Raw genomic sequence first — 26,638 nt, forward strand, 5'->3', positions numbered from 1 at the left:
TATTGTAGATATGCATGCCATTGTTCATGAGATGTCTCATTGTATTGTAACTTTCCATGAGTATAGATTTGTGCAATACAATACTAATGGTGGTTCAGCTAATCTTGTGTGAAACAATGGCTTGCAAAACAAGTGTCACGTTTGACAACTAGCCACAAGTATAAACGATATGATTGTTATCAATGAAAGTTTGTGCACTTATTCTGGGGGCAGAGTGTGACAAAGAATAGAATGGTGAAGGGAATACAAGTATTATTGAATTGTGCTGTGATGTAAGCAACTACTCATACAGTAGAGCAAGTAGATAAGAGTTAATTAAAGCATATGTATCATTTCTGGACTGTAGTTTCATTTTCTCCCCCCCCCCCTTCATCTTCTTTGCTTTTGTATGTGCTTTTTATTCCACTTGAGAAGGCTAATCAAGTAATATAGTGCAACATCATGCAGAAACTCCTGGAACGTTCTTTCTTTCAACAGTTTGATATTGATATATCGTCGCTGGGGTGACCTTGTATCTGCAATTTTGGTGAAAATGACTTTTTTCAATTAGTGGTCAAATAATGGGTTAAGTGATATCCTGTCCAAATCCCAACTGTCTTACTCCAAAAATGAAGCCACCACGGTATGTCAAAGGAAAGGCTATCCCATTCACCACAGTGCTTTGGCCGCCATGTTTTTTGGCTCTCCTGAACATTTGACATTTTGTAGATACGAGGTCTTGTCGCCCCAGTGACGATATATTTCTATACTTTTGCATTATATATGCCTATATGCTGCAGATAGTTTTGTTCCATTATTTGTGCTTTGCACATTTTGCTTTAAATGTATGCAATTCACATACATATGTAGTAGAAAGGTTCCCTCACTGGCTGTCATATTTCCAGTGTGTTTGTGGGAGAGCCAAACTCTCCAAAAGTGACTTGAACCTGTTATTTGGCAGGGGTATCAAGTTAATTTCAGCTGGCAGGTTGTAAATGATCTGGCCCCAAGCTTATCAGAGTGCTTGATTACCCCATTGGCTTGGGCCAACCTGTTTGGTAAGGAGGTGTTAATTGACCCTGTAAGGTCATCCTACAGACATGCTTATCTCCAGACATGCATGGACTAATTGCAGGTTGCACTTTCTTTATGTGAGGTCAAGGGGGTGCAGGATGGGATGTAGGCATAATGGGGTCAAAGGTTGTAGTATCTGGTGTCCACTACTCCCCTCTGGCTTGATGACTTCATAAAGTTGGAATGGGGTCATTTGGGGCAAAGTTATTGCTGCTGATTGCCTTATGTGAATTCTGTTTCTGAGAACCTGCCTTCTGAAGTCATCAGATAACTATGCAGAACCCACCCCATTGTGTTTAATAGTTAATAATGAAAATGTCAAATTTCTAGTATTCCTTGTGTATACACAAATAAGGAAGATAGTGGTAAGAACATCTATGCATACATGCCAAGCCAACAATGGCACATTTTTATCTGCCTTCATGGCTATAACAGTTTGTTCCTGCCATATAATACCATAACAATCCAGAAGTCTCTTTTTAGTAAAGAATGGCACGGTAAGCTCAGATCAGCTGATAAAGTTAGCAGTATCCAAGACTTGTACGTTATTGAGTGAACCACCATGAATTTATATTAAATATTCATTTTCAAAGCAGGTTTTCTTGAGCACATCATATTCAGACAGTACAAGTGATTATTTCCAAAGCTTAAAGGGCTTGTGCATGAAACAAGCCTACATATTTGACATTGCATGCAAGTGTAACTCTGATGTACTCTGGTGTACTGACAGGCAAGTCATGTTGTTTAATAGATCAGTGCATATTGTGTTATCATGCATCATAATTGCTGTTTGCATGTGCTTGCCTGTAGCAATTCATTCAATATATTTTGACTGAACATGAAGCAGGTTTTATCCCTAAGATAGTGAAGATAGTGGAAGAAGGGTGAACCAACTCAATGACAAGATACAAATTATGGTTCATAACTAAAATGTTATCAAATTTGTAGCTCTATGCATTTTAATGATAATAAGTATATTAACGTACATTTTGATACTCTTTCTAATTGTTTTATTTCACAATCTTTCGTTTTTGTTTTTTCCTTTGGCCAAGTAAAATAGTTATATGACCTTTAAAGCATTGATCTAACGTGGAAGACACTTACTGGTGTTATACCTCTTACAAAGAGTTGTGCCCTTGAGAACCCATTTGTTTTGTAGAAATAACAACTGAATAAATGGAACCGATATTTATATATAAACCATAGCAGAGCATGGTGTCCTCCAGGTGCTTGGTTTCCATATACATACCGTCCAGATCGGATGAACCCAGTTGGGATGGTGAGAGGTGATGCATTCATGCCTGTCCAATAAACACGTAGCACCATCAGGCTGCAGCGGTACCTACCTACCGCCAGCATACCGGGCACCCAACCATGCCTGAAAGTGGCAATTTTGTCCAGATTAAATTTGATCCGTATTATTGGGTGGCCTGGAGTTCCAATTGTAGTTGGTGGTTGTCGGGTAGTATTTGATGGTAATGGTGATTCTGCATACATGCAGCCTTTTCATAACCTCATACAATGTCAACTCTCCTTTTGAAAGAAAAAATGGGAGAGACAATATCAGAGTAATTACCACCTCCCACTTCTGCCATGGCTCATAGCTTTAATCTTTTTTTCTTGATGGTTAGAGTTTAGACATTAATTACGGACCATAGATGGGAAACCCATTATGATATGCTAGGATTGGCATGTCCGCAAAATCTAAATCATGTATTATCAGCATGGAGTAGAGGCTAGCTTGTTACAGTGTAGCATTAGAGATTTATTTTTTCAGAAGATATATGAAATGTTTACAGTGTCCTTAAAGACGGGAATAATTATCCATTCAAGTGAGTCCTGTGGTAAACCTGTAGGCAGATGTCCTGTAGATGGTAGTGTGTTTGTATGTGCATGAGTGTGCCGTTTTTTCAACTACTGTTTTTGGTCCAAGTTATCTTTCTACAACCAGATTAAATGAAGAGAGATTTTTCACATCAAACTATTTTATTTTGAAGGCAATGCCTTTTTCTTCCTTCATAAAGGAAACATGTACGACCCTTGCACTTTTTGTTGTTTAAATGTCACTGAACGCTGGAAGATAAGTTCAAGAGATATCTATACACTACACTGATTGTGCATGCATGTGAGACTGATGTAATGCCTGCATACGTCAGCCCTTGGTTCTTATTGTCAAAGGCAAGTTGAGGCATCTGCTATCATTTCGGGCATAGGCACTGCTAGAGTCACCGCAAACCACATCAATGGATGACATAATTTCCTCCCTCTTTTGATAGAAGAGCTTGTGGGAGTTGTATGCACTTCCTAGGAAGCGGGCTGCATGGGCCCCGTGCCCCAGCTGGTAAAGCTGAGGGAATCCCAAGTACATATACACAATCCCCCAGATTGTTTTGTGGTTTTCCATTTCATATTTGTGTGCAGGACATAATGATTCTCTTTCATACAGTGCTGTTTGTGTTGCACAAAGTGTAGGCAGTGCATTTCGGGTTTATCACAATAACACTGTCTGTCTGTCTGCTAGTCAAGTTTTGCTGTATACATACAAGCAATTTGAAGAGGTTTTTATTCACTTTTAACTGAATTTCAAAAGGTGCTTGACCAGTGAAGATGAAAGAATTTCTTTTTTTTAATTCTGAAGAGCATTTCATCTTTCTGATATTATCTGCTGAATAGATGAGTCAAAACTGTACAGGGTATATAGAGTTCACACTCTTGTGGTCTCAAAGTCTGAACTGTCATACTAACTGAATGGAAAGTAGAATGGAAAGTTAGACACAGATATTTGTGAAATCTTCCTCTGATATTTTGAATTTATATGAGCTGAGGTTACTAAAGTAGAGTGCAATGTAATTGTGCATTCATTATGTATCTATTCATGTTATTCAAGTTCATACCCTTCATTTCTAGTGACTGATAATTGACATTGGGAGAGTTGCGTTATTGCCAAGGCATTTCTAGCCACCTTATCGTGAGATGGCGCCGTCTGTGATAGTGGCATCGCAGCGAAAATACGGTAACATGTCCCGATGCTGTCGGTCGTGGGTTCGTTGCAGCACTCTGTCAATATCATAATCATCTTTGCAGAGGGCTGAGAGTGTAACCACCATCGTGAAAATAAATTCAGGAAGCTGCACTGTTTATCTTAGGAATATTTCAGCCAATTACTGTAGATACCAAGTAGGATCATTCATATGAGAGAGAGAGAAAGAGAGGAAAGAAGAGAGGGATGGAGAGAGGGAGAGTTTACACTTGGTCCTAAATGCATACTACTTTGATATCAGCCTCTTCTAGGAAGCATGAGTCAAAAAGGTGTGTATGCTTTGAAATGAGATAATTCTTTTTACAAACATATGGTCTTAATCTGCCCTGATGAGTGTTAAATGCAAGTTAAACATTTATCAATGACAAGTATGGCATATCTTAAACTTTCTGATGAACTATGTGATTAATAAAGGGCAGGAGAGTTTGAAGAGAAACATAGGAGGAATGGTAGGGAGGTTACACTGGTATGTTTCGGATGCCCTGAATCCTGAATGCATGTTGAAATCATTTCAGGTGTCATTCTTGTTTGCTGGCTTTTACTTACAATTTCTCAGCACTGCTTTCTAAGACCAACTATACAATGAGATTCTGAATGTCCTGTGAAGTGCTGTCAACGAAAGATGAATGTTCACTCCTCTGTGAGGCTGGTTAAAGGCAATATCCATGAATTTAGAAGCTATTTGATGTGGTTTGAATTGATTTTTTAATGAGTCAATTTATATTTATACTTCTCTTTTAAGTTATTATCAAATGCCAGTGGTTTGTATGTCTAGTTTTGTCGGGGAAAAAAGGCCCACACACATACATTTACAAACATATAAAAAGTAAAGAAAATAAGCCCCAGTGATCATATTTCATATGGAAGGTATGCAGTGTCTCAGAGAAAGTGCACAAATAAACCTTTTCAAGTATGAGGGAGATCTGCTATGGAAAAAAATAGGCTGGATCATATATTATATCCATCTCTCCTGTAATCAATCATCGCGATAAAGCACTTATGCAGGGTATCCACTTTTAAAGTTAGCACGTTCCCAGGTACCCGGCAGCCCCATCACATCTCTAGCGATCCATCTGCAGTCTGTAGATCAGGCACCTGTGATCGCTATCGAAGAAAACCAAGTTGTTCTGGTGGCGAGTGAACGGCAGAGTTGAACTCATGCGTGACGAGTCCGTCACCTTTTGACAGGGAAAACTTGTCCAAAAGCCTGATGAGATTATGATGATTATTGATCTTTTCTTGTGGTTGTGGATATGATAAGCTTCTAACTTGACCCCAACCACTGACATACAGAAGCATACAAAAAAAAAGGGGGGGGGGGGTGTACAGTGAGATCCATTTTCTCCAACTTTATGCCAAGCAGATAATCAGTTATCATACCATTATCTGCAAGGAAAAAAAAAAATCAGTGGGTAGCAAATTTTCTGCTTCACCAGATCTTCAAATATGTATGAAATATTTGAAGCCAAAGTTTATATTTGACAACCACTCTTGATATTCAAACTGATACTATACAGAAATTTTCAGATTTTGTGTGTGTGTGAGTGTGGTAATTGTTTGAGAATACTTGTATTTGCTGAACTGCATGACTCGATTCAAGGAGCATGTTTTGCTGTACACATTTAATAGTAAATGCACCAAATTCTACAATGTCAGCAAGAATATCAGAATTTGCATAGCAAAGAGAATGTGTAAGGCGAGATAGGTATATGGATGGAAAACTATGGCCCATGGGTAAGATTATACCACTGTCTCAGTACCAGTAATACTATAGCCAAATATGGCCATGATGAAAGCGGTACTTTTGTCTGCATTGTCTGTGTCAAAAACTTGTTATCTGATTTTGAAAAGAGGATCTGTTATCGGACAAATTTTCCAATTACTGAATTACTCCTGTCTCTCAGTCTCTGTCTGTTATTCTCTATCTTATCATATCTTTTCCCTCTGCTTATATCATGACTGTTTGTTCTCCCAGTGTGCAGTTTTGGTTTGATTTAGTTTCTCATATATTTCTGTTGTTCATATTTTCTGTCTTTTGTATTTCTTTCTTCTTTCTTAATTTCTGTCTCTGTCTCTTCTCTACTCTATTTTTCAAACCTCTTACTTTCTGAATGTCTTTATCAATTCTCTTTCCCCTTCTTTCTCTATTGCTTTCTCTGTGAATATGTGCATAGAAGGTATTACAGCCTTAACACTTTTCTTTGTAGTGTACTCAGAATGACACAAAATATATCTGTTTCTTATATATTTATATACCTATATATTTCATTCTCATTTGTATCAAATTCATGGCCAATCATGTATGAGTAAATATACTTTCTGAGGTTTGTCATATTTCTTAGTGACAAAAGGGCTATTAAAGAAATGCTTCAAGGCCTTCGGTGGTTACAGAAACACGCTGGATTATGGGAACTGTACTTATCCTTTCTCGTTGCTCTCAAACTGCTGAATGTAAGACCAACATCACTGCTTTAGAAAACAGTGAATAAACCCACAAGAACAGGAGCAGCTGTCTAAAGATAGAGAACAGAGTGGAGGCTGTTGAGGATGGAAAAAAAAAAAAGGAAGAAAAAGAAAAGAAACCTGGAGAAACTGAAAGAGAGCCTTACATTGCCCCGGAGCGAGGGATGGAATTCATTCAGCAGCCGGGGGAAAATTTCTGGTATTTTCTCAGTTCTTGCAGTCTAAACTCTTCAACTGTGAAGAGTGAATTGGGGCATTGTCGAAGTCTTCTGTCGTGCGATGGCTGTAAAACTAGGCTGCGTCTTGGGCATTTTCTCCCCAAATGCCAATAGTTTCTCTCTGGCAGTTCTCTTCTGGCCCTGAAAAAAGATTATTTCTGTACCCTTTGCTTAGGAATGTCAAGTGTACCATGGTCAGTGACAAGTGTAGCAATCTTTTTGAAGGTTATATGTGCAGGCAGGATAGTTCGAGACTCCACTCAAAAATTTCAGATGGAGATAACTGTACTGAGTGTAGAACACTGAGCAGTTTTACTTTGTGTCCGCTTTCCCATGATTTTTTCACATGTCTTTTGCTTCTAGTCTTCTGTATGTAGTCAAAGTTAGTTGTCTTTCTGGTACAGGAGCATTTGCTCTGACGTTTTGACTTACAAATTGTAAGCAATTGTAGAGTTCTTGTCATGAGGTATTTAAGTACCAGGTAATTAGTTTGGGTAACTGATACATAGGGATTCATACTGAATGGTCCATCTAACTTGTGATGAATAAAAAAAGTCAACCTGTAGTGTAGTTATGTAATATGGAATGACGGAGTGAGGACAAAGTTAGAGGGTTTATTATTTAGAGTTATTTAGAAGAGGAAATCACAGCTTTAAACGTTTGTGTGAACTTGTGCTCTTAGACCTTGGAACACAGATAGTTTCCTGTCCACGGAAAAGCCCAAGTTAATTTAGGCGAGACTTTTCCACCCAGCGAGGACGTTTTACTGGAAAATCGGATCTGTTGTAATGCAAATTTCATGTCCTTTCTGCTGCTGATTAGAAAACAGTCCATCCGTTGCATATGTAGGAAGTACTGTTTTTATTTCATTTTTCTTTTTGTCGTTATTCACATGCACTTTAGATACTCTTGCTTCTTTTGCAAAGTGAGAGTTGAAAGGGAGGTCTGCCAGTGAAAGCATTTTTAATGAAAATACCAGATTGTGCTTGTATTTCTGAGGTTGAAAATTTGGGGCATATCAATCATCTTTTCGTCACAGCTAAGTCTTGGTACTGTCAGCGGAGAAAGTAAAGATTTTGGCCGTGAAGTAACATGGTTCCATGGTCATATTAGTGTTGTCTTGATAGTGGAAAAATTCAGTGCTCATGATGTAAAGAAAAAATGTTGAATGGTTAGAGTGCAACATGAAGTAGATGCCCTTGTCGACGCCATATTTTTGGACAGAGATGGAAAGTTTCATTGCTTTAGTGTTGAGAAAGACTGTGAGTGGTGGTATTTAATTGCATTGTGCAGACATTTTTAACGTGAGGGAAGTTGCTTACTAACTAGGCCTATCTGTGAATTTTGTGAAAACTTGAACAACAACAACATAAAAGCATCTCGGAAGATTTTGTGTTAACTCGTCTGGTTTGCCATTGTACATTATCATCAGTTTATACTAAATATTAGACTCTGATCAAGTGCTTCTCCCCACCCCTGTGCATGCAAGCATTTGGGGAATGTTACTTTCATTTGCATCCTGTTCGGGGGATTCCAGACAATCCACCAATGAACAGCAACATAGCATGCATACTACTGTCCCCGTCAAGTTTACAAAGAGAAACCATGAATTTTGTACTATTACCCCATCTCTAATGATCTTAAATGGACATATAAGTCAAAATGGGAAGATTTTGTTGTTGTTGTTTTGTTTTGATTTGACTCTAATCGTGAAAATCATGACATTTCTTTGTTGTGTTTTTCATGTCATCAAATCGTGAAGTATTTAAAGTGGACAATCGTGGGCATAGAAAACTCCAAGAACATACCTTCAGTGCCCCTTGTATGTTTGATTGATTACACATGGGGTAGATGTCTTCATGTTGTGGTCAAATATTAACTGCTCTGGAATGTTTTGTTGGCTGTTGGGGTGTTGATTTTTTTTTTTTACCTTCTCTCTGGTCAGTTTCAGTTTGTGCCTGGCCGCTCTGTCTGATATCAGGGCAGGGCAGGCTAAAGTTACAACTCCAGAATGGAAGTCAAGTTTGCATGACCCTCACGGGCACTGGCAGAGGAAAAATATATAAACTGGGTGGATTTTAGCAAGAATTTGACATGTGACCTTGCCCTTTTAGCTTCTTTCATTGGTATTTCCAAATTTTCTAGAAGGAGAGGAAAAAATGACAGCTTGTTAAAGTGCTTGAGAAATCCCCAACTTCCTCGATCTGAAGGTCATGAAAACTTCTGCCATGGTAATCTGTATTTGAAGAAAGTACAGTGTACACCATCTGTGTGACATATGGGTTAAGCAGTTAATACATATAATTGGGAGGTGGGGGTGAGGGTGGGGGTGTATGAACCAACAAAAACGTTAACTCTCTTAGAACCAGTGGAACATACGTATAGCCAGATAATTGTCATGGTAGATTCATTGATTGTAGCTTCTTGAAATGGTCTTCTTTAGATTGATATATGAATTTATTACATACATGACCAGGATTTTCTTGAAGCATAGGGGAAGGGGGGGGGGGTATCTAAATTTTGTTTCTATGTATATTATCATGAGATAAATAATTGTGAGCTGTAATCAAAATATACCTGCACCTTTGCTGTTGATGTATTATTTCACTATGTGGCCTTTAATTCCAAATACCAACAGATGATAGACCCAATAGGAATGTGTTACTGTGCTCTCGTGATATTGAAGTTTCTCTCTGTCAGTAGCAGGCGGACAACAGGGATTGGTCAGTTGCTGATAGCTAGCACTTAATCTCTTTCATAGGTTCGGAAGGAAAAAAAAAAAGAGGAAGATGTTTGTTTGCTGTGGTGGAGTTGGATGACCCATTTCCACGGAGGAGCAGCATCGGATGGCATCCCTCCACATGGGTGAAAGCATGGCAGTGGATTCACTACATCCTCTGGCAGCCACTGGTATTGATAGGCTTCATCAAGACACCATAAGTCAACAGTGGCCACATTTGCTCTCAGTCAGTTCTCAATCAGGACCCAGAGCTGACATGACGATTTGCTGTTGAACATTTCCTCAATGCATTGTTGATTGTATATAAAATCTAATTTCTGATTGGACAATTTAGAGAAATTTGTTTTTCCTTGTTGAGTCAAAGCAAACAAATTTGCTGATTTGCTCTTGCTCCTAGCTACAAAAGCATTTTTTTTTTTTCTGTGCATACCATTTGTGCCAAATGTGCAAATTGGCAAGAGGTATTTGTAAAGAAAATCAGGCATTTTTATAGCTTTTCCAGGAAAAAGTCTCATTTTAGTTTGAACGCTGTTACTTCTGTGATAACACAAAGCAGGAAAGATTCTCATTGGGTTCCGACAGCGATTAGGAACACGGGGTTTGTGTTTCATCATAACAGGATGACGGCTATAGGCTCACGATAACAGGGAAACAGGATCTGATGTGGCCACCGTTTGTCTCGCAATTAACGCAAATGTGAAAGAGTGTGACAGGAACTGGCGGCAAGGCACAAATGTTGCGGAGAGATCGTAAGCCTGTACAGCAAGAGACCCTAAATATCCTGTGTATAGTGCTGGACTATAAAATTGCGCGAGACCAGCAGAGACAATGTTCAACACCAGAACTGCTTCAACCTGGATTCGTATGTGACACAAAAATTCTTTGTGGAAGCCGGACTGAAACTGTGCTAACTGTGATGTGGATTATGGTGGATTGCTGTGAATGAAATTCACCATTGTTGCTATCATTTCTGGAGAAATTTTGAGAGCATCACTGACCGACTGTATCTGATTCAGTCACAAGTTGTCACTCAATTGCTTCCCGAAGTTTCAATGTTTGTTAGTTCAAGGAAGGAGACTCTTGCACGGGTGAAGTTCTTATGTGTGAAACCTCTGATCAGTTCAGTGGACCTGCTTTGAAAAGGAACATGATGCGATGATTATAATCATGCCGATTCTGACCCAGGAACTCACATCTGCCGAAGAATCCTAATTTACAGTTATCATTTTCAGTACGTGAAATACTCCCCTTCATTGGTAGGGGTTTGCTGCAATTCTGCATGTTTGCATTCCTTCTGGCCTGCCCCCAGAAAAAGTCAGAATTGTGAGCATGGATTGTGGACTGACAACATCTTTAGATGTCATCACTGGGGAGGTGGTTACCATGCCAGCCCTCTGTGGACACTACTACCATGATGACGCAGTTGAGGTAGACTTTGGAGTTCATATCTTCAATTTTTTTTTCAAAAAGAATAGATATAGTTTGACCATGAGAATTCTTCTCTTCATGGAGTGAGGGATTGGGTCATTTGTTAGTCTTGGTGGTATTTTGTGTTTTCGCTGAAAAGAAATAATGCAGTTTTTTTGCTGTGGAAATTCATTCATGGAGTGAGAAATTAATGGCTTGTAAATTTTCATGAAATGTGTATTTTAGCTGAAACAAAATGTCTTTTATCAGCAACCACTTCACAATAATCATGGTGATCAATGTTTTCTCTACCTGGAATAATTGTTCAAATCTTCTCATCCAAATACAAAAGTGAATTAAACATTTTGATCACAGTTAGAGGTGATGGCCTTGTTTTGTTTTGTTTTTGTTTTTCCAGTAGTCATAAACATGTATTTGTCTACATTTATATGTGTGATATATGTCTTTATATGGGGCAGCGTTACATTGTGAACAATTTGTGGTAATGTAGGCATGCAGAAAATATTTTTGAAGGATTTGTCCTCTTCAGTGAGTTCTTTTTTTTCAGTTCAGATTTTTGTCCCCGCCGAACGAGTTCGAGCAGGGGACTATGAAACGGGCTCCGTACGTGTGTGTGTCCGTGTGTCCGTCCGTCCGTCCGTCCGTCCGTGTGTCCGTCCGTCCGTCCGTCCGTGTGTCCGTGTGTGCGTCCGTGTGTGATCAAAATCTTCAATTTGCTACTTCTCTGTCATTTATGAGCCAATTTTGATTCTGTTTGCTTTATATGATAGCACTACATGGGAGCTTTGAAACTTCTACACAGAATTTCAGTCGTGACCTTTGACCTTGACCTTTGACCTATATTGTACATTTTGCTACAAAATGCTACTCCTTCGCCATTTCTAACCCGATTTCGATTCCGTTTGCTTTATGTGATGGCACTAGGTGAGGGCTTCAAAACTTCTACACAGAATTTTGACCTTTGACTTCTTTGACCTTTGACCTTGATTTTTTGACCTATAATGTACATTTTGCTACAAAATGCTACTCCTTCGCCATTTCTAACCCGATTTCGATTCCGTTTGCTTTATGTGATGGCACTAGGTGAGGGCTTCAAAACTTCTACACAGAATTTTGACTTTTGACTTCTTTGACCTTTGACCTTGATTTTTGACCTATATTGTACATTTTGCTACGAAATGCTACTCCTTCGCCATTTTTAACCCGATTTCAATTCCGTTTGCTTTATATGATGGCACTAGTTGAGGGCTTCAAAACTGTTACACAGAATTTTGACCTTTGACTTCTTTGACCTTTGACCTTGATTTTTGACCTATATTGTGCATTTTGCTACAGAATGCTACTCCTTCGCCATTTCTAACCCGATTTCGATTCCGTTTGCTTTATGTGATAGCACTAGGTGAGGGCTTCAAAACGTCTACACAGAATTTTGACCTTTGTCTTCTTTGACCTTTGACCTTGATTTTTGACCTATATTGTACATTGGCTACAAAATGCTACTCCTTCGCCATTTCTAACCCAATTTCGATTCCATTTGCTTTATGTGATGGCACTAGGTGAGGGCTTCAAAACTTCTACACAGAATTTTGACCTTTGACTTCTTTGACCTTTGACCTTGATTTTTTACCTATATTGCACATTTTGTTACAAAATGCTACTTCCGGCGGGGACATATGTTACGCACCGCGTAATTTCTACTTTTCCTTGTTCGTAGTATTATGGAGACATTTTTTAATAATATCTCACTCAGGACTTTCCTTTTACCCTGCTGTCTTTCTTTTTTCCCTCTATCTATCCCTCTTACCTCTCCCTCTTCTCCTTTTATTTCTCTCTTAGTCGATGGAAGAAGATGATAATGACAGTTGCTGTTCCTCTCCTCGCTGCTGGGACAACATGACCTCTTTATTCTCAATGACATTCTTTCTCCATCCTTACATAATCATTACAATCTGTACAGCCTCCTGTTCGCCAGCGTGCCCATGCTACAGGCTTTGTGTGTGTGTGTGTGTGTGGGGGGGGGGGGAGGAGGTATAGGTTTGTAAAATTTGAGATGTTGTTACACAGGGATGACCTCTCCTTGACAACTTCCTGGTGAAATATTTTTGATTGCTTGACGACGATTCTTTATGATTCCTGACGATTCCTGCTGATAGGTCATGCCACATCGTTTGATGTTGCAGTCAGATCAACTTTTCTCTGTCATTCCCTGTTTTCCCTTTTAAAGCTCTTTAGCGGTGGAGAAATTCAAGGGGGAAAATGTTGAGGACACCCTGACTTCTTGTCAAAGTCCAGTTGTCACGGCAACATCTTTCAACATTTGTGACTAAACCAGTACGTTATGTTAGTGTAGTAAGGGTCAGGGTAAATCTGCTGACCAAGATGCTTTGTGTAGCAAAGCAGGTAATGGTCATTGTTCTCTCCTACCAAACTTAAAAAAAAAGCACATCTTGACAGTGTGTCATTGTGCGTAGATCTTTGTTATTTACACTTTTTTTTCAAGTAGTTGACAGTTAATCTTTCATCCCTCTTTGTCATCCAGTATATTTTTCTCACAGCATTAGTCTTTCCAAACACATCTAGTCATGGTGTGTTTGTCCTTAGGCCCACTTTACTAGTAGGACTTATTATAATGAGGGATGTGAAATGAAGGACAAATACAATGCACTTGACTTGTGAACTGTTTGCCCAGTCATTCATGGTGGTGCCATTGGGAGAGAAATGGTCAGTGTACAAATCTTGGCCAGTTTGTTAGTGAAAACCAGTAAGAGCGAATCCCACGCATATCGTGTGTTTACTTTGTGAATGAGATGTAAGGAATTGATGGAGCTTAATAATGGTGTTGTTATACCCGGGTCAAGACTGAAGACGATTATCGTCGCGGTGAGGAGGATGACGTCAGGATGGTATAGTCCTTGTATGGATGACAGTGACTGCCGGTGGAGGGTTGCCTCGGTGATCAGCAGAAGAGCCCTGCCTTTATCTCTCATTATGTCATTTCCTTCCGATGAATGCAGGCGTCATCACTGGAGGGCAAGATATGGGTTGGGATGTGTGTGTGTGTGTGTGTGTGTGTGCGGCTTAAAGGTAGATATCTGGTCATTGGTATCAGCACCTTCATGTGAGCTTGACTGATGACGCCTGCCAAATTAGGGGCATCACTCGTTTGCTGTGATGCATTGAATTAATCATATTTCCATCCTAAACTTAAGGGTAGGAGAAGACCATCTTCTACCATGAAAGTAAATTATTTATAGTTCTAGATACACCACACATTGTAGATATAAGACCCAATTGACTCTAGTTCATCTAGCAAAATTGTATCAAAACAAAAATATGTTGTCAAAGGATGACCAAATATTGTCTAGGTTATACATATAAACAGACACACAGACACAGACACAGACACACACACACACATGCGCAAATCAAATAATGAAACATTATTATTGAATCACTTTAAAAGTTATATTGTAGACATTCATGGGACATCTGTCAAGATTATTTTGAGAGGATGGAAAGTATCATTTGTGAGTGAACAGAATCCTTACATACCTAATTTGTAAATATCGCTTTCTGTTACTGTCAAAGATATCTTTGAATATATTGATATTTAGTTTTCATTGTCTAAATATTTGCTGTGGAGATCAAATTTTTGATGCAGTGACTATTTCCCACAACATCCCGTTTGTGTGGAAATGTTTGTTGAAATACGGTTTTATATTTCCGTCCGGCGAATGGCTGCACACTCTTGTCATGTATGTTTTCCAGAGTTGCAAACAGCCCGAATATGAAATGTAACACCTAACATTTGCCCAAGTGCTTTCCTGTGTTATTTGCCCATCAAATGTTTAGACTCCTGCTTCTCAACAGGAAAGAATATCTTAGCAACTCAATGGGCAACTAGAAACAAACTAGACAGACAAATGAATTGGCAGGGACTATTGCATATCTACAAATAATCGCAAGCTTTCTGAGTAGGCCGTGAGGGAGTTGAAAAGTGTAAATTGAGCGCTGTTTCCCCCATGTCTTTTTTCTGTGAGTGATAGTCAGTTTGCCTCGGCGTTCGTTGACAACATTAGCAAAGCCAAGCCACTTCCTGGGTATATTATTAACGCAGGCTGACGGCCGAAAGATACTTTGTAGACGTAGAGAAGGAAAGGATGGGGGGGGGGGGGAGGGATCGAAAGAGAGTCAGAAAGGAGAATACCGTGCGGTTTGCGTCACAGGAAGCACCATGCTGGCGATATCGATGCGATAGTCGGTGAGCGGTGCAATATTCCGACGCGGTGGATGTTACCTGGAAGGCTTTGAGGACAGAGTGATGTGACTTTCTAGCGCTAAGGTCATTTCACCCACGTATGTCAATTTTTTTCCTTTCATAACAGTTTAAGATTTCAATCTAAAATTGACTATATAAATCTATGTTTCTTTATAGTTTCAAGCCTCAAGCACTCAAGTAGAACTGAGGTGTAATTTTGCCTTTGAGAAAGGGATTTTTTTCAGCTCAAGAAAAGCAACATTAATAACTTGAAGCATTGCTCAGCTTGAAATATTGTTGCTGATGATAGTGACTCTTTTAATACCACCTTTGGTTTTGAGCCAGTTTTGTTTTGTGAGGAATGGGCAAATATGCAAATTTATGAAGTATGATTTGAATCTGAATTGATCCAGTGATTGGTACGGTAACTGTCTGAATGCAGTGCACACGGGGGTAAAAGGTTAAGTGAAAGAACGTAATCCATCGCACACCTGCATATTCTACATGCCTTTAGATCCCCTGAGGATATCAACATCATTATTTCAGACCACCGAATTTCAAATATTTCTCTATTACAAGTCTGTCAGCATGTAAATTAAAGCTTAAAGCCCGGCACTTGGTTGCTGTACAGAGAATTGATTTTCATGTGAAGTAGACCTGGAGTATCCTGATAGATCACATATCGCATTCTCATCTTTGTTTGTCACAGAAATCAGGACATTATGTATAGTCTTACTCAAGACTGAGTCACACTGAAGAAAAAAAAAAACAACCTGGCAAGGTGGTACAAAATCTTGTATAGGAGGCTGTATGAGCATGCTACTCTAAAACCAGAAATATTTGTGGCATGAAATTTTCACAAAGTGGAGCCAACAGCCTTTTTCACAGCATGAAATTTTCGCAAATTGCTACTGGCATTCAATGCATGTAGTGTATATAAGAACGTTTGTATGCATTTAAATTTAGCAAATCTTGGCTCCTTGCGAATTTCACAAAAATTTCATGCTCACAGAAATTTCTGGTTTTACAGTATATCTGCCTCTGTACGTATGTTGCTTATTGTAAAGTTGACACGGTCGTTCACCACCTGGACTCACGGGCCGTATTAGGACTCTGGACCTGCAGAAGGAGAGAAGGCAACTGAATCTAGCCTTCCCTCTGGTACAGTAGATTATTGGCTGCCGGAATCAATTAGTCAAACATGTCACTCAACAAGATGGACAGATGTGATGGGATTATTGAAGTCAGTCACCTCACGCCTGTTGTAGCTTTGGTAGTTGGGACGATATCTTCACTCATTTTCTTTTCACTTTCCCCCAATAGAGCTCCATTTTTTCAAATAAATTGAAGAAATATAAATTAATCCTTTGTATCAGATTGTTCTAAAGTCATTAAAATTTGGCAGTGATAACCTTTTCAGTTGTAGATGTAGCTGTTCTACTACTGAGCAAAAATCAATTTGTATATATCCTGATGTTCCAATCAGTGAGAGAATCATGAGGTAATGATGTCATACTCTTGTATAATGTCTGTTGGGAACTGCAAGGAATATCTCTGTTTTTAGAAAAAAAAAACATGAAAATTAAAGATTTCAGAACAGTCTTATAAAGTTATGTTTACCTTTGGGAGCAGTGATTTAAAAATTTTTCAAGATATCACTTTTGATGCATATGTGTAGGTCAGTTGTATCGCAAAACATCCTGCCATATAACATTTTTGCAATAAAGCCAAAAATAGAAGGAGATATCATTATTTTTCTCATTAAACCATAACTGTTCATGGTTTAGTCTGGAGACATTTTTGTTACAACTATTGTGCACATTTTGATATTTATCGATTATACTTATTCAAATTTTTACATTGGTTGTTTCTATCCCTAACTCACATTTTACAACTATTTTGAAGCACTAATGCAGGGTTTTTGTTTCATCTGCAAATAGTAAATTATGCCTTTAAAACGAAACACACTTACAACATAATTGAGACTGGCAACGTAAGATTTTAATATGTATAGGTCATACATGAGCCTTCCTTTCAATGGTGTTTTCTTAGAATATATGGGGGGGGGGGGAAGCCTTGCCTCACAGGTTTTTTTTTTTTTTTTTTTTTTACAGATTTTCCAGCCACTCTAAGTGTCAATGTCACGATGACATGTTTGAGTTAAATCAGGACCGACAGCCTAACCCCTTCCTCTACACTTTTTCCGTAAAGTCGTGGGGGAATAACCAGTGACGTCATTTGCCTTAGAAGGAATGAGAGAAAGAGAGGGAGGGGGAGAGAAGGGGGGGGGGGTGGAGTAGAGAGATAGAGTGAGGTTAAGGGGAAGGCCTCAATCCCCTCATTTGGTTTGGGTTAGGTGTCGAGCGCTGATAAGGATCAGATATTGCCCAAGCAAGTTAAGAAACAGGGATTTGTAGTTAAGTGACGTTAAGTGACGAAGGAGATGTTCTTCTTTGCTGGTCCTGTTTGCCCTGCGTGTGCAGATTCCCCCGTCGATGCTACATGCTCACTTCTGTGTGTGTAAAAATATCACAGTTGCTAATTCAGTGTGTGTTTGTGTGTGTGTGTGTGTGTGTGTGCATTTCTACTTGCATGCGTGGGCAATGAACTCTGCATACCCCGCCCCAAGGATGCATCGCTAAGGAGCTCCAGCCTCGGCAGCGTGCTGTCGTGACTCCTCTGTGTGTCCCCGCACCCCTGCTTGAGCAAACACGGCATCACTCTGTCAGTGTCACTCCGAGAAGTGGTGCCGTTCCCAAAAGAGCTGGCTGCTGGACTGAAGCGTGGACACCACTGCTTTCTAGGAGAGTGAGCAAAGTGGTTTCATTCTTGCCACCAGGAATAGCTTCATCTTATAACAGTTCTTGTCAAGTTGGGATCCTTTCCTTCTTTTTTTTTTCCTCTCTCTTTCCTTCCAAACTGGAGAGGAAAGGGAAGAGCTACAACACTTGACACTTTCTTTCCCTGTTTCCCTGCTGGGCAGCACTCGGAAACCCAGCTCACCATGGTGTACCATGGAACACGCCTGGTCTATTATATTCGGGATGTTTACGCTCATGTGGTGAGTTTTGATTCTATTTGAGCATTTATACCCAGACGCTGCTGTCAAATTAACGGACACAAGTGTGTCCAAATTTGCTGTAAACAGGTGTCTGTGTGTATTCCTGGAGTTTCTAGTGACAATCTTCATTCACTCTTTAAAAAAAAAAATCAAAACTGCTTTCTTGGAAGTCTATAGCTAGTCAATAACAAATTTGTGGTTGACGCAGTCTTCAAACTTATTGTGATTTGTTGACACATCCTGTCAATAACTGTCCTCTCCCCTCCTAGTTTAGTGAAAAGTGGAAATCACTCAGACGCCATGCGGAGTTAGAACAAGAACAAGAGAAGAGATTGCTTTCCGTACTGTTTTTTCGCTGAGAAGTCAACATACTCTTGCGGTTAGATCACTGCAGGTTGCTAGGTATCTGTGAGAGTGTTTTATTGAAGTGTTTGTTGTGCTCACCTCTTATTCAGTGGTGTCCAAAGGTGACAGCCAAATGGATAGGGTATTTCCACTGGTATTTCTGAGTTCCTCGACATGTATGTCTTTTGTGTCAGAACTCCCGTAGAATTTACGGGCCGTTCCAATGGTGTCTTTGCTTTTGATGTAACTTTTACTGCTTGGATTTCTTAGAAGAAGACAGTCATGTGTATATCTCTTCTACTTTGACATAATATGTAGCTTTATTGAATCCCAAAGACAGTATGACAATGTATAGTGTTCACAAAAATATGTGGCTCCCTTTCATTTTTAAGGAAGAAAAATATGCATTGTTTGTTACTTTCATTCATTCTTATTAATTTATTTAGTTTCCATTTTCAACAAAACATGTAAATACGATATATTTTATAAGAAGATAATTGCATATTGATGTTACATAATATAGTTTTATAAGTATGCTATTTATAAGGAAGGTGTATAGAAAAATGACAAAAACATTTTGAAAATATGAAAACTTTGCTATGGTTCTGTAGAACTGAAAAAAATAAATGCCAAAAAAGGTCAGTATCATTTCTTGTTGTGTTCCTAGTTCTGAAATGGTTTTTAAACCTATCCTTGTTTCATATCATATCGGCCGATATATATTTTTGAGTGATATGTTATTTCTTTAAATTAGGCTCTGCTTGTATGTGTATGTGTACCATGAAGTCATAGCTGGTTTATATGATAAGAAAAATGTAGCAGTATTAATCAGACCACTTTAGACAATATGATATATCACTCAAAATGATTTGTAATATGTAGCTATAGATGTGTATTATACTCACGCATTATATAAGTGTGTAGCACATCACTGCATGTTTGATGTGTATATTCTTAAAGCTGTTATTTTCGCAAAGTTTAATTTTGGAAAATTTCCCGAATCACTGTTGGACCACAAATTTAACAGCACACAAATATATCGCAAATAGATATGCAGTATAGTGCACTTATGACAGCTTCGGAGTCAAATCGCAAAAGCAACATCTTGTGAAAATGTCTGTGACCTTTTCATTGGTGAAATTTTACTCTAAAATTTGTAATGGAAGCATGTTGAAGAAGAATGCACCTTGAAGGAGAAAGAAAAAGTTTCTTCCAAAAACAGGCAATTCCTGAAAATCAATGGAACTTGAGTATAAGGAATTTTAAGAAAGGCAAGTTATACCTTTTCAAATGTGAGAAGATTGTATAACTCTATCGGAATAACTTTTTGACAGTAATACCTCTAAAAAAAACAACCCACATATCTATTGTGGTATTGACTCTCTTGTAAAGTTGAAGCACATTTTTTTATTATTTTTTAAACAAGAATATGCCAAAATCTAGTTGTTGTTACAACGTGACTCTGATTTTGCTGTTTATTTGTTCATGTATATTGATTACAACTTCTGCTGATCAAGTTTATTATTCATAGGCTTTTTTTTTTTGTCTCTCCTCGCTATGCTGTTTGCAAAAATATCAAAGTGTTCTCGGGAAATATTTCCCCAAAGCGCACAGAGAAATAAGTTTTTCCTTTCGTCGTAGGGATGGGACACAGTTGTTTTGAAGGTCGCCTATCTATATATCTCCTTGTCATCCTCGCTCACATTGCCAATATCCATCCAGGGAGGAAAGGCACTGTCTTGCATCGGAATTTGGATCATTTGTCATGTCTCAAATCCTCCAAGCCCCCTTCAAAGGATCACTTCACCAACGTTTCATTTACGGACCTGAAACACTCCATCGCTCCCATTGCCATGAGAAAAAGCACTTTGCAGCAGACTGCAATATCGACTCCATTTTTGGTTCTCCTTTTTGTTTTTGTTCTTACCATTTCTTGTTTTTTTCTCAAAGTGGAGAGAGAATGAAATATAGAAAGGATGATAAAAGACAAGCCTGCAGCCCGGTTATAAAGGCAAACAGATAGATAGATAGATAGATATGTAGATTTATGGAGAGGTATATAGATGTGTACAAAGGAAGAGAAAGAGAGAAGAATGGATTTTTGATGGAACAATTGAAATACAAATTTGAATACTCACTATTTGCTATTTGTGATTTAAAGGACTTGCATTACGCTGTGATGCCAAGTTGAATAGAGGGCTATTTTTTTCTACTTTCAGCCGGGCATCATGGAGCGCATGGCATAGATGAATTTAGAAGTCCAGCTCCTCTTTCAATATTCCATGAACAATATAAAGACAAGCAGAGAAAAGGATAGAATTAAAACATTACTCCAAGTTGCATCATTATTTAGTGATTTATTTGTGCAGCACATCAGATAGATATGTAAATGTCCTATAGTGTCCTTGAAATGTCTCACGTTTGTCTCATACCAGGTGCTCATGCTATATTACTCTACGAGAAAGGCAATATCCTCTTTATGTCACTTATTTGAACACCCACTACTGGCCTGATATTGACCAAGTAATATCTTCAAATTGCATCGCAGCCTTGACTTGCTTCTTTTGTAGGATGACAAATTCCTGTGTCCCTCCTCACACACAGACAGACACACAGACACACAGGCACACACACACACACACACACACACACACACTCCCTTTCGGCAAGGTGTCTATCATGTGTTGCAGCCATAGATGATATTACATAGTAGAGATCGGATATTAGAAGTCATCTTCCATCCTTTAAGTTTTCAGAGGTGTCGCTAATAAGATGTGAAAATGGCGCGATATTGCCTATCAGACTCCATCTGCATCATACCCCTTCCACAGAAGATAGCTGATTACCTTATTACAGTGTTACTCCCAATCCCCAATGGGATCCATGTTGGAAAGCAGAGCAGTGTGCCCTTAACCCTCTCCCAGCCATCACCAGACCACTGTCCCTTTCTGTGCCAGGAATGTTTAACAGTGTGTACAACACTATGGGGTTTTTCTGTGCCATGCCCCACTCAAAGCATGCAAAGGGTTAATGTGCCAGTGGGAATTCATACAAACCGGTTGCTTGTGGAAGTTACAGACTTCGTGAAGATAGTTCCAGCCCTTCAAGAACATATCTTCTCAAAGTTGTGCAGAATTTCGTTGGAGATACAGACAGATCAATGTTCTCTCAGCCAAGAAAACATATAGCTGCAGTCCCTGTTGACAAGGTGACTGATTTTGTCACATACTCATTGTTTGTCTCCAACAAGCCACCATTATAAAATATAAAATAGAATGAAATGGCATCAATTATGTCTTTTTTAGAGGATATGATTTTATTCCTGGAGCATTACATATTTGACCAGCTGAAAAGTGTTCAAATTTGGAGAGAATACAGTATATAGACCAGCAAGGCAGCGTGACTTTGTTTGACATGCACGAAAACTAATCATTAACCCCACAAAAGTTCACAGTCTGTGGCAGTGCTTCATTGCAAATTCTGTATCATCTCTTACAGTATTAGTACGTAGTTTCTTAACTGGAAGTAATCACCATCTAACTTAATTTTCTTTGTCTTTGCATCTTTTGTCTCTCCAGCATGTCCTCGCCAAAGCTCTCTACGACAACACAGCGGAGGCGCCAGACGAGCTGGCCTTTCGGAAAGGAGATGTGGTGACGGTCATCGAACAGAACACTGGTGGCCTGGAAGGATGGTGGCTGTGCTCCCTGAATGGCCGGCAGGGCATCGCCCCTGGCAACCGCCTGAAGCTCCTGGCGGGTATCTACGAAAGCCCAAACCAGCCCATGACGAACGCACGCTCTGTGTTGGAATCTAGCAGTCAAAAGGTTTGTACCAAACCCTCCACTTCTCCTTGAAGAAAGAAAGAAGAAGTTTTTGGTCACATGCTGCAAATGAGCATCATTTCGAATTGTTGTGGTGGTGATGATGTTTATCAAACTATATTTTCTCTAATTTAAATCAACCCCCTGCCCCCAAGTAAAATGCAGCCCAAACATTTGTGCTCAGAAAAAGAATTGTTTGTAGACTACCTCTCTGTCTGCAGTAAAACACTTGTTGTGTCACGCTGGATAACTCTTCCGACATCTCAACAATTTCCTCAAAAGTTGCTGCGATAGAGCTGTCAATCACTGATGGTGCTGATGTTTGAAAGCACCACTTGCCTCATGTTCTTCAAGTGAGTAAACCAGGAGAATTAAGTTGAGAATGTGCGCAATGATCTATTTGCAGAAATGGCAGTCTAAGACTCTTTGAATAATAATCTGCGCCGTAGGAGGAGCAGGAAGCAGAAATTCTTCAACCGACAAAGATTTTGAAGATGGGTGGGAAGCCCTCAAGGGCGTATGCAGCATAGGAAATGCAGTACGTGGGGGGAGGAAAGATGCAATGGGCCTGTGTTCTGGTCGGTGATGAATAAGTGTAAATCCCTACCCGCCTCTGCCTTAACATCACCTTAGACTTTGAGTCTAGCCTGATGAGGGATCATTATCAAGGCTGCGTCTTAAGCTAGATGTGCAGATTTGTGGCAGCATTACACTGCTCATCACAGAACTGCATAAAGATTTTTTTTTCCCTCCTTGCAACATCACTGCATTCATGGGATCACATTTCACATTCTTCCCCCACCCATAACTGAATTTAAAGCTGTTTAAGTCCTGTAACGTATATCCAAATAGGTTTATGTATGAGATTAGGATTCCTTGAAGAGGATGTACATTCTTTACAGTCTAATTCTTGGGATTATGCGTACTTGGAACCTCCGTGAGTCAGCGATCATTCGCGTAGAATCGGGTTTTCACCGCCACATGTTTGTACAGAGCCCACGTTTTCTGTCTTCATGTTTTGCGCATGCTAAAGACAGTCACTGTTATACAGAATACCTTTTTATATTCATCCTTATAAGTTAAACGTACAGGACTTGAAGAGTGAGGGCAAAAGAGAGGAAAGGTTAACTGTAACGTAGTGGCTTTAGGATGAGGACAGCAAAACATTTTTTTTTTTGGCAGATGCTAAGGAGCAGCATGTGCATTATCCACTTGAACCTTCTCTCTCTGTAACAAAATCAAGTTGTCATTTGGAAGAAAATTACAAATTTAGGTAATTACCATGCCAAGTATGTCAAAACTTGGATACCTTTGAACAGGTGGATGCAGCTAATCTTTGCAGAGGTAAAGGGCAACTGGGAATCTAGACGTGACCGAATGCACGCCATCACTTGGCAACGTGTAATCACAGAGGCTGATTTGGAGGCGGGGTTAAACCTTGCTGGTGTAATGGATAATCATTGTTGCCCCTGGAGAGGGGCATATTTTTGCCCCCCAACAACGACAACACAGAAAAAGAACCTTTGAATTTCTAATCATGGAAAAATGATTCATATTTTTTTTTTAGGGGATTATGAGGGGAAGGAATTAAGCAACCTTTAAGGCTGAACTTTCATAAAGATTAGATACCCTTGAGAGGAGACTAAGAGCTTGAGGTATGGATGGATAGGCTGTCCGTGTGTGAAGTGAAAATCGCACTAAGATTCTGTCCAAGGCAAAGGTTGTCAAGATTTCTGGAAATCCTGTTACTGAACCTTTTGAGAAATTTTATCTGATATATCATATGACAATGCTTGTTGAAAACAAAGAAAGTTCCCCAAAATTATTGCAAGAGAATTCATAAATCACTGTACACTGATGGGATTCCTTGCAGAAACATTTTTTTTTTTTTGGCCAGTTTTTAGGATTTGTTGTTGTTGTTGGAGGGGGAATGCCTTGTTCAACATTCTGCAATTTTTAAGACAAAAAGACAGAAGTTATTTTTACTATACACATTAAATTTATTTATGTCTTTTTATGACATCAAGTAATGATTGAGTTATTTATGGCTATTATGCATTTCTTTCCTGAACAGACAAAGCCCATGAAAATCCGTACAAAAAAGAAGAAGAAAAGGTTGATCCAATGGTTGTGCATTTTCTTCACTACCACCAAACCAGAATCAATTCAGATTGGTAACTTGTGTAAACTTAAAGGAAGAAGGGATTTTTTTTCTTTATAGTTTTAACTTGTTTCACAGGAAATGGTCCAACTCTTTCACTTTGTAAACATGCTTTGTAGAACCTGTTGCTGAAAGCCATTTTTTCTTTCTGTTATGCAGCTCAAAGCTGTTCTGCATTAAGCAGGTGGATGTGGAATGAACACAAGTTAACACATTAGATTTGGATCCGTTGGGGGAAAAGAAGATATGACTCACATGAACATGACAGCGAGTGTGCTGCGCTCTTTGCATTTAATTTTCATTGCGCCCTGTGTAAGCGCTGGATTATTTTTAGGATAAACTTGAGGCTGCTACTTGCTGAAATACTTCCTCAAAAGTCAGCAGTGTTCTGCGGAATTCTGCAGCTCCCCTTCTCTCTCTATGTCGCTCATAATTTCTCTGTTCCTCTCTGCCTGCAAAATTTTTCAGGTGGAGTGTGAAGGCCCAGCATTATAGACCTTGAGAGATGTTGTCTGAAGTTCATGCAGATTTTGCATCTCTCCCTATGTGAAGGAAAGAGGTTTAGTTAAGATATTATGTGCCAATTTGAGGCTGTCTACTCTGTTTTCAAGGACATCATTTCATAGTGACAGGAATCTTTTTCTGCACCTCTGCTCTCGTTTGCTTGATATAATTTGTTGATACAGTCATCAAACCGCCGACTGCATAATGTTGGTTTGGCTTCAAAAGCCTGCCAGCCCACAGAGCGTTATAAATATGCATGTTACCCTTGCCCTAATTTCACCAGGTCCTATTCCTGTCTCATCTGACAGGAGGAGACTTGGTGTCTGTAGGAGATACATTTGAGCTTTTCTTAGATATATTTAGCCACATCAGGGTGAAGGACATCTAACCTGCCATTACGTGCTGAAGTTGGAAGTTTTTATTCCACCAGGGGGGCATTTCATGAAGCATTTTGTCCGACAAAGTTGTCGGACAAATTTGCTCTCAGCCAATCAGATGCAAGGATTTCAGTAGCTTGTAACAGTTTGTCAGAAAAATATCTGACCAAAATGCTTCTTGAAATGCCCTCCAGGAGTTATGAAGATGTACAGGACAGAGCTGTGACCACCACTGAGATATATATATATGTCACAACCTAGCTGCAACTGCAATTAGCGAGCCATAAAGAGTTGTCACCTGCATCAGTGGTCCAAGGTTGTCATGGCTAGCCTTTGATTACATCCCTTTGGTCAAATCATCATTGGGAAGACTTTTCTTCCCTTCAGTTCACTGTGAAACATGACTGAGACTGAACTATTCAGTTGTATGTCAGAGGCAGGTCTCTGTTACCATGCTGTTGCTTCCCACATGATTCTGTACAATGGCTTGTCATCAAATTGCATTATAGTTTATGGACAAAGACATGACTTTTAGGTAGATTGTTGGGGCCCTCATAAAAAAACAAATCTCACAACTACTGCAAATGTTGATCATTGCAGCCACCAGAGCAGTAGCCACTCATCAGCTGACGTGGTGCAACGTCTTTGTGGTAGTGGTTGCTGTTATTGTTGTGACGTACAAAACATGCAAATCTCTTCAGGAAGCCTTGTAACTTCTGGCAGGCTGATGAAGGTGCAACACTTTCCCTTTACACAATTTTGTTTCCTAGAAGTTCATGACAAGACAAAAAATGAAGGAGAAAGACAGAGAAGGGGAGGGGGAGGGGGAGAGTATGACAGATGAGTTGTGCTAAGTGAACGTGATCTTCTGGTAATTCAGTAGCCTTATTCGTTCTTTTTTTTTTTTTTTTGCTTTTTGTTGTCAAAAACAAAGGTGCCTGGTTTTCTCATTTTCCTCTCTTCTTTAAGGACACTGGTGCCTACGCCTTCCCTAACATGTCTTGTAATACCCACCCATCTCAGGTAACATTTAATCCCATCTAAGGTCATAGCGTCATCGTGTCCGAGTAGTTTCTATAGTAGCAGAGTGGATGACCTACCAGCCCACTAATTTGCCCCGTTTTAGTCTGTGTAGATGTGATCATTACCATCATGAAGAGTTCGTT

The 26,638-nt window shown here is 39.3% G+C and overlaps 1 protein-coding gene across 2 annotated transcripts in view; it reads left to right on the plus strand.

Annotated features, from left to right (window-relative positions):
- LOC140233520 (breast cancer anti-estrogen resistance protein 1-like) overlaps positions 1-26,638 on the plus strand; it is a 112,765-nt gene that overhangs the window by 64,480 nt on the left and 21,647 nt on the right. The window contains exons 1-2 of one of the 2 annotated variants that reach the window (XM_072313639.1): positions 18,186-18,261; positions 22,185-22,433. In XM_072313639.1, the coding sequence (XP_072169740.1) occupies positions 18,205-18,261; positions 22,185-22,433 (306 nt within the window). In that variant the 5' untranslated portion in view covers positions 18,186-18,204. Of the gene's footprint in view, positions 1-18,185; positions 18,262-22,184; positions 22,434-26,638 lie in introns of those variants that run through there. The other variant, XM_072313640.1, reaches the window with a different exon arrangement.

Source organism: Diadema setosum, chromosome 9 (assembly GCF_964275005.1).
Source record: "Diadema setosum chromosome 9, eeDiaSeto1, whole genome shotgun sequence".
Classification (NCBI taxonomy): domain Eukaryota; kingdom Metazoa; phylum Echinodermata; class Echinoidea; order Diadematoida; family Diadematidae; genus Diadema; species Diadema setosum.